The sequence below is a fragment of the Terrapene carolina genome, unplaced genomic scaffold, assembly GCF_002925995.2.
Source record: "Terrapene carolina triunguis isolate 2854851 unplaced genomic scaffold, T_m_triunguis-2.0 Scaffold571, whole genome shotgun sequence".
Lineage (NCBI taxonomy): Eukaryota > Metazoa > Chordata > Testudines > Emydidae > Terrapene > Terrapene triunguis.
In genome coordinates, this window is record NW_020664922.1 from 810,381 (window position 1) to 818,800 (window position 8,420).

General features: G+C 41.3%; 1 protein-coding gene across 1 annotated transcript; it reads right to left on the reverse strand.

The window, feature by feature from the left end:
• Positions 1–11: 11 nt before the first annotated feature.
• LOC112106339 (up-regulator of cell proliferation-like) lies at positions 12–5,533 on the reverse strand. Its single transcript, XM_026659116.1, has 2 exons — positions 5,470–5,533; positions 12–4,729 (listed from the first exon to the last, which is right to left on the reverse strand). Exons 1-2 carry the CDS (start codon positions 5,531–5,533, stop codon positions 12–14), a joined length of 4,782 nt encoding a protein of 1,593 aa, XP_026514901.1.
• Positions 5,534–8,420: the final 2,887 nt, after the last annotated feature.

The window sequence follows — 8,420 nt, forward strand, 5'->3', positions numbered from 1 at the left end:
TGTCTGCATGTTTATTTCATAGTAAATGCTTCCTTTAGGCTCTCCAGAGCCTGTTCTTTGGTTATTTTTTGCCAGTCTGCTGGGAGATTGGCTGGTTTAGCACCATACTCCTTCGCAAACTGTTGATTGAACTCCTTAAAAACAAATTTCCAGTAATCAGAAGCAGTAATGCTAGGATCTGGCTGAATGCGCCAGTGCGGGTAATATTGACGATAATCTTTATAAGGATGATCCTTCCAATCTGTGTCTGAATTTCTAAATTCAGTGTTGGAAACCACATCAGAAGAACATAGAGAATAGGTAAGGTTTTCTGTTACCAGATTTTGGTATCTTCCTAGCCCTTGAGGACGATGTACTGATGCAAAATGCTCCTTATGATTCCCTCCTCCTGCTTCGCAGGGCACTTTACAGAATGGACACTGCTTCCCACAGCCAAACACTCGCTTGAAGATTTCATCCTGGGGCTTCAGTGGCAGATGGGAGAGCTTTGATTTAATTTCCAAATCTTTCAATTCAGCTAGTATTTGTTTCTGAAGATCAGGAAGGAAGGTTTGAATAAAAGTAGAAAATTGAGCTGGATCTGCTGTGTTTTTAAACTGTATCCCCACCAAGCTATCCTTGGAAATGACTAGGTCCTTCTGCAGCACTTTACAAAAGTTGTTTAGAAACGCTGAGACTGTCGTAATACTTTCATCTTTGGCTTTCTCCAGAGCATCCCTGACTTTCTTTATTATCGTGGATAGAATTTCTTCCTCTAGATCTTCCAGATCCTCAGCCTCTCTGTAGTAATCTAATATGTGCCTCCATATCCAAGCTTTGACAAACTTTTCATAGTTGAGAATGTATTTCACATAGTTGTTGAAGTTCCCATCTTCTAACAGCTTCTTCTGCACAGTGAACTGGAAAAAGCTCCGGCTGGCATATTCAATAGACTGTCCGCTGCTAAGAATGTCATCCACTATTTCCAGTCCGAGTCTTTTGCTAACATAATCCATTAAGGCAGGTTTGAGACACTGATCACAGAACTCCTTGGCTCTATTTTGTCGGGCATCTTTTTCCAAGTAATGGTCTCTAAATGTAGAGAAATACTGAGGTTTCAGCTTCTCCAGTCGTTGCTGGGGATCATTTTCCTTGAGAAAATCGTCATGCATCTTCTGAAATGCATGAGCGGCTTCCCCCAAAATGTGAAGTTTCAGATCAACTTCAAAGCCAACAGAAGTCTGCAGTTTTTTCACTTCCTCCCGTTGAAGTTTCTCATTGATCAAATGCAACAATTCTCTGCAATAGGTTTCATCATAGTCTGCCTTGGAATAGACTCTCTCTTCAATGTAACTATTACATTGGGCCATCAAGGATTCAGCAAGTTTTTCTGTTTTCTGTGACCGTTTTTTTGTAAACCAACGTTTCACAGCTGAGGTAAATGAAAAGTCTAAATATTCAGTTCTCATCGTGAAAGAGTTAATTCTATAATTCATCAAGCTTCCCGCTTTTTGTATCTTCTGATTGACCGAACTCCCTCTGTTATCCAGGTCTTTTCTCAGCTGGAACTCTATATCTTCATGAATTTCATGTTTCTGTAAACAAATGGGCGATAGTTCTGAAAATGTTTCTTTCCACATTTTTTCAAATTCCATTTCCAATTCTTTATTTTCCAACTTACTTTCTTTTCTCCTGCATTGGTCTAAAAGCATGTCCACTTTCCCTTCAATTACTTTCATGTACTCAGCCTGGATATTGGCTATCTTGTGCTGGCCTTTTTTAATGTGAATGGCTTCCTTACATTTCTTAAATGAATAACTTTCCAGCTCAGTTTTCAGGCTCTTTGCACTTCTGATAAAATCTTCCCTGTACTTTTCTATCAGATGCAGATTTGCTGCCCCGCTTTCAAAATATTGTTTTAAAAGCTCCAGAATTCTCTGTTCTCCACACAGTAGTTTCTGTTGCATTTCATATTGTGACTTATCAGCTTCTAGTTCATCAGGAGAAAGATTCTGAATGGCAGTTTCTTTTTCAGTTATCCAGAGGTGCATTTCCTTGCGGAAATCCCATTCCCACTCAGAATACTTCACAGAGAGCTGGTTATAGGCTTCAGCTATGAGGCTGTTTCTAAAGCTGAAGATGAAATTCTCATGTTTGACAGCATTCCACAGACTCTTGACCCATTCAATAAACTGTGGAACGTCCTTGGGGGTTCTTTTAAGTGAACGGTTCTTTATGAATTCAAACAGATACCTCTTTAACTCATACACTTTTTCACTGTATCCCATATTCACCGGAGCCATGGGAGGGACTCCATGCCACAGCCCAGGGATGTACCAATTGTGTTTTTCCAGATCATACTCCATGATATCAGAAAATTTTATTTCCTTGTTTAGTTTTTCCATCTTTGCTGCAGCTTTGATCATTTCATTCAGCTGCTCCAGGAGGTGCTTCCTGTCCCTCATGTTTTGTTCATGTGCAGACACATCACTGACGTTCTGATGCACAAACTGGCAGTTTGGCTTATGCCCTATTTTTTCCATTCTGAGAAATGCATGGACCACAATTTGCAGAATATCCTTCATTTCGGTGGCGTTCTCCATGGCCATGTTAACGATAGTTATGTCACTCAGTCCAATCACCAGGGTGGCCAGCTCATTGTCATGTTGATAACTGTCCTCCAGTTTGGCCAGTTCAGGGGCTTTCAAGCCTTCTGTGTCTATCACCAAGATGAAATCACAGCCCAGCTCCTTTTTTAAGATCTCTGTAACCTGAATGAGCAACATGAAGGCTCCTCGCGTACATCGGCCACTGCTCACTGCAAACTGCAGGCCGAACATGGTGTTGAGGAGGGTGGATTTCCCAGTGCTCTGCACTCCCAGCACTGTTAGAACCAGCATTTTGGACCTTCCCCTGAGCTTGGCATGGAGCTCAGTCAGAACATCTGTCACCCACTGCAGTGGGATGTTGGATGCATCTCCATCAATCAGCTCAATAGGAAACCCTTCCAGCATCAGGTCAGCTGCTATGCCTGGGAGGTGGGTGAATTGTCTTCCACTTTTTAGAATTTTGCCTTCTTTAACCATTGAGTGTTCAGCCTCATAAAACTGCCCCAACTCACGCATGAAATGCTCAACCCCTAAAGAAGTGGAAGATATTAATTTATCTAGTTCTGCCAACTGTTTGGGGTCATCTCCTAAAGACTTGCATTTCTCTTTGTATTCAGCCCGTAGTTTAGAAAGATTCCCCCTAGCAATGTGATCCAGCTGAAATTTCATCCATTTCAGGAAATAATGTTTTTCTAATGGAAGAAGATGTTGTATTGCATCAATGAATTTAGTCAAACCATCAGTAAGGTCACATTTATTCTGTTGTTTACGTAATTCCAACATTTTATCTTTCAGCTGAGATTTATATTTCTCAGCAGGGATATCCCCCTGCCTTCTCATTCGGCACATTTCTTTTTCCACTTTAGCCAGGCTTTTCCATAGGTCCCCTTGGAGCCTCAGCCTTTCTTGTTTGTAATATGCCACATCCTTTATTTCTGTGGTGATTTCTTTAACGCAGTTGCTCGCAGTCTGACATTCCACACGGTCTTCATCTATTTGGATTCCTAGTTCACGCGCTATCACAGCCATATCTTCTATACCTATCCTCTTGGGAGAAGAGTTCATTATGCTTTGTATGGTGAACTGCAGCTTTTCCACAAATTTTGCTTTATTTGTGCTGCTATCTTTCATCAGCATATGTGAATTTTTCAGTTTCAGCACAGGGGCTAATCTGTTAAGGAATGCCAGAGTTTCACTGGATCTCCCAGCCTGGCGGTTGAGAATGAAGTAGTATTTAGTTGTGGATTCTTTCAAAGATGATAATAGAGTGTACTCTCTTTCAGTGATGTTTTCAGCAAATATGAACACAGCTGAGGAGACCTCTGTTAAAAAGCTGAACTGCAGCCAGTGAGATTCAATGTCTCCACGTAGATTTGTAACTGCCACAGGTTCTGAGAAAAGATCCAAATTCTTCCTCCCACCAGGGAAAAACCAGGAAATTTCTATTAACCCATCTGCGATTTCACGAGGGACGTTCCCAGATGACAAATCCTGATGGATAAAGAAATCGTGGTGCTGCTGGGAGGGGCTGAGAACCTCATTGAGGAGTTTGGACTTGGAGAAGCTACAGCTTCCCATCCGCACAAAGGAAATGGTTGGCATTGCTGTGAGCACCAGGCTCTCCTCTCTGAACCCTCTGCTCTCTGCCAGGGAGTGCGGCCTCCACTTCCTCACAATGTCCCTCATGGCCCACAGCATTAGGTTGCACTTGGGGGTGTCGAGGGCAGGTAGCAGCAGAGGGAGGGCAAACTGGCACATGGACATTTTGGACAGGATCTCCTGCTGTAGGAAACTGTCTGAACAAAGCAGAACGGCACAGAGAAGATCAAGTGGATTCACAGAGACTTTAGTGTCAGAGTCACTAAAAAAGAAAATTTGTTCATCGATACCTTGTTCCTCCTCATCCACCCTGGTTCCTTGATCATGAGGTGCCCCACACCTAAAGCTTGTGCTTCTGGCTGTCACATTCAAAGCCATGACCTTCCTCAGGAAATGCCATGGTAAATCTCTTAATTTTCGAGGAGTCCAGTCCTTTAAACTTCCTGAGTTGATTTCCAGGACATCATTCATCCCGAGCTTTCTGCTTTCATACTTCTGTAATTTTAACTTGGAAAGAACTTCTCTGAATGCTTTTCTTCTCTCTGTAGAAAAGTGTTAAAATATGAACATAAATTTCAGAGCCGAAAATAGAGGGCTGAATTATCTTATTTGCAAAGGCCACTTGTGCTACCTAGGTGGTGGGAAATGGCCTGAGAGAACCTGTGTAGAATTCCTCCTGAGTAGGAGAACTCTCAACTTGTGGAAAGTTGGCAGATGTGGCTCTCAGCCCCCCAAATCCCTAGCACAGGGAGACATAAGTGGTGTTGTGGAGTGGAGGAGTACTATATCTGATCCTCCCCTGGCATGATGTTTGTTACAGACCTTGCATTAGTGGCATAAACTAGTGTAGGCCCCAGGCTGCTCTAATTTCCACAGGTTCTGGGATGTTGAGGATCAGGGAGATGTAATCGGCTCCCTGCACTGACCACTCCTCACTACCTCTGAGTTGCAGTGGGATGCAGTGGAGAAGCAGGGTCATTGTGATTTTTGTGATATTGTTTGGCAATTGTTGATTGTGACACTAGGGTAGTGATGCAAAGCTGTAATTAGAGGATGGCAATACATAGAAGTGACAGATACATCAAGGAGCTACACTTCTCATGCGCTTCAATAATTATTTAGATTGCTCTGTATTCTTAGTTTTCCCTCTGTTAGTATGTTGCTGTTAACAGTCAACGATGGACATTAGTGATTTTTTTAATCTTGCCCATGTTCCCAACCTTTCTTCATTCCTCTCCCATAAAAATGATTTATAGGGACATATAGACAACTGCAGCCTCACCTGAGGACAAATCCACGTCTTCCATGATACAATGTGCTCTCTTCTTTGGAGAGTCGAGGGTCATAATACCACTCACAAATCAGGCCTTCTCACAGCTCACTGCTATATGCAGCTGCCTTTGTGCCTTCTAGTCTGATAATATGTACAGTGCGTTACTAACATATCTATCCTGTCTAGAGATTTATACAGTACCCCTCACAGTGGTATCTGAGGACTCCTGCATCTGCTACATCATTAATCCTGGGGTTTTAAATGGAGATGTTCTAAACTACTAAGGACTAAGGCTTAGTGTTTTTGTATGGATTATATTAGCTAAAATATTCAAAGCCATCATAAATCTAATAGTATTGTTAACTAATGAGATGCAATACTAATGACACATGCACATGGAAAATTATATGAGGACTACCTTTGGGAAGGTCTTTTTGCTTTTGTTCTGGGTCTTGCTGAATAGCAACTTCTTGCTCCCGAATTAAAGAATCTAGGAAGAAATCCAAAGGAAAATATATTATCACCATTTAATTACTAAGTCTCTATATTTACTGAGTAGCAGAAAAAAACACTGCTGAATGTCCCGAGTGCAGAGGTTGTCAGTGTATCAAGGACCATCAGGCAAGAAATAAACAATTTCATCAACACTCTACTAGAAGGAGATGATCTGAGGATTTGTATTTATCAGACCTTCCTTAGGGGAAAGGTGGGAAGGTGATCTGGGATTTTCCTCTTTTGTGAGACTTAAATTTGACTGCATAAAACCTTTGTTGTTTGATTTTTTGTTTTGCTTACAGTAATTTAGAAATTAGGCTGAAAGAAGCCTTTTCAAACTCTTAATTTTAATCTAACTGTGTTGGAGTTCTTGCTTTGATTGGACTATGAGAACATTACTCCAAAATTTGGACTTAAAAGGTCCATGGATGTTGGCTGTATATCCAGTTGCAGTTCAACTGGCTTGCCTCTTCTAACACTGACCTAATACTAAAAAGAACAAGAGTACTTGTGGCACCTTAGAGACTAACACATTTATTTGAGCATAAGCATCCGATGAAGTGGGCTGGACAGTAGCCCACGAAAGCTTATGCTCAAATAAATTTGTTAGTCTCTAAGGTGCCGCAAGTACTCCTGTTCTTTTTGCAGATACAGACTAACACGGCTGCTACTCTGAAACCTGACCTGATACTGTTATACTCAATTGTACAGAAACTGAACTTTAGGAAATAGTCTTGTAGAACTTGCAAAGAGGAGTCGACCGAAAATCTGAACATACAGTGAGGAAAAGCATGCTGGGAAGAAAGATGGAAATCTACTCATTTCTAAAACTTTTTGTGCTACTACCAGAAAAAATACGGTCTTAACCAAAATATTTCACAGATTCAATGCTCAAATTAAACATACAGAAATTAGTTGGTATTGTGAGGATAGTAAACTCAGATTCCCTACAAAGTATGGTCCTGAACTGACAATCATAGTATTACCATATTACTAATCATTTTGCTTTGAGTCACTACTCTCTCTCAGTGAAAATAACCAGAGAACTACTGTAACAGCGAGGGAAATACCACACTAACTTTAAAATTCTCAAGTGTTTCCTTTATTTAGCACTTTTTGAGTGAAACTTATTACTCTCCTTTCCCCCAAATTTAATGTGCCCTATTAGGGCAAAAAAGTCAATTTGTAAACCCACCTCTGCCTCTAAAAACTGTTCTGCTGCTGCCGTGGCTGACAGACAGCTCCCCACTCAGCAACTGGCTAAATATATTTTCTCAATTATTATATTTATGGTTTGTACTGCAGTAGCATCTAGGATCCTCGTCTATAATTGGGGCCCCTATCTATTAGCACAGTGACTGATCCAGCTCCCGCTGAAGCCAGTGGAAAGGCTCCTATAGATTTCAATGGGATATGGATAAGGCACTTAATGAACCAGTGGCTGGATTATAGTTGTCTTCCTGTGTTATAACATTCAGAGAATTATATCAATAAATAGTAATATCTAGTAAAATTGTCAAAACTAGTTCGAAGGTAGTTACCATTATCATTTACAATAATGTGATACAGTAGCCAGCAGGAAGGGTTGTAAGAGGCAATACCTTTAGGAAGGTCTTTCTCTACCAGCTCTGGTACTTGCGGGGTGTCAGCTTTCTCCTCTGGAATAAAACAATTTGGCAAGGGAGCCAAGAGGAAAACTGCATTAAGTGAAATTCTCTTTTCTACAGGTTCTTACACCACACTCATCACAGAAGTATCCGAGCACCTTCCAGCAATGCATTAAGCAGCATGATGCACCTCTGTCAATTGTTTGTTCTCTCGGCCTATCCCCAGAAGGGTGAGCAGGGGTGTGTTTTGTTTTGGATTTTTAAAAAGAAATATATATTAGAGAGCGCAAGGCCAATGAAAGACACCTTGCACTTTGGCCAGAAGTTGGTGCGGTTTGTGATGGTCCTTAGTTCCTGGGAGAGTTAATTCCACAGTCGTGGGTCAGCCCCTAAAAAAGCTCTGTTTCAGTTTAATTACATCTGTCACTGAATAAAAAAATAAGGTCACTCTCTGCTTCCATTGACAAAGAAATGAGACGGGGAGTTCTTTTACTCTGAAGATAACCTAGAAAAAATGTGTAATGTGAGATGGACATAAGGGTCTGCGATTTGGCTAAATTCCCTAAAAAAACCCCCACTGAGATTGTCCTAAGGGCAGACCCTCCAGGGATCTCCCTGTTCTACCAAGAACAGAAATATTCAGAGACAAATTGATAGGAGGGGCTGCTGGTGTTGGGTTATTTTGGTGTTGATATCAGAGTGCTTTCTGCCACTGATGTATAGGATTTGGTATAAGTCCTATTAACGGAGTCATGATGCATAAATTATCCGACAGTGAAGTGGGAAGATAGCACCTTTCTCTCTGCAAGGTGCAAAACATTAGAGTACAGGGGATGGAGGCAGTGAGAGGTATGAGAT

Bases quoted from the DNA above. Each gene is read 5' to 3' on its own strand.
- LOC112106339 (XM_026659116.1), bottom strand. From the start codon at position 5,533: ATGACCCTCGACTCTCCAAAGAAGAGAGCACATTGTATCATGGAAGAC. The intron at 4,730-5,469 runs GTGAGGCTGCAG...ACTTTTCTACAG, and splicing joins AGACGTGGATTTGTCCTCAG to AGAGAAGAAAAGCATTCAGA.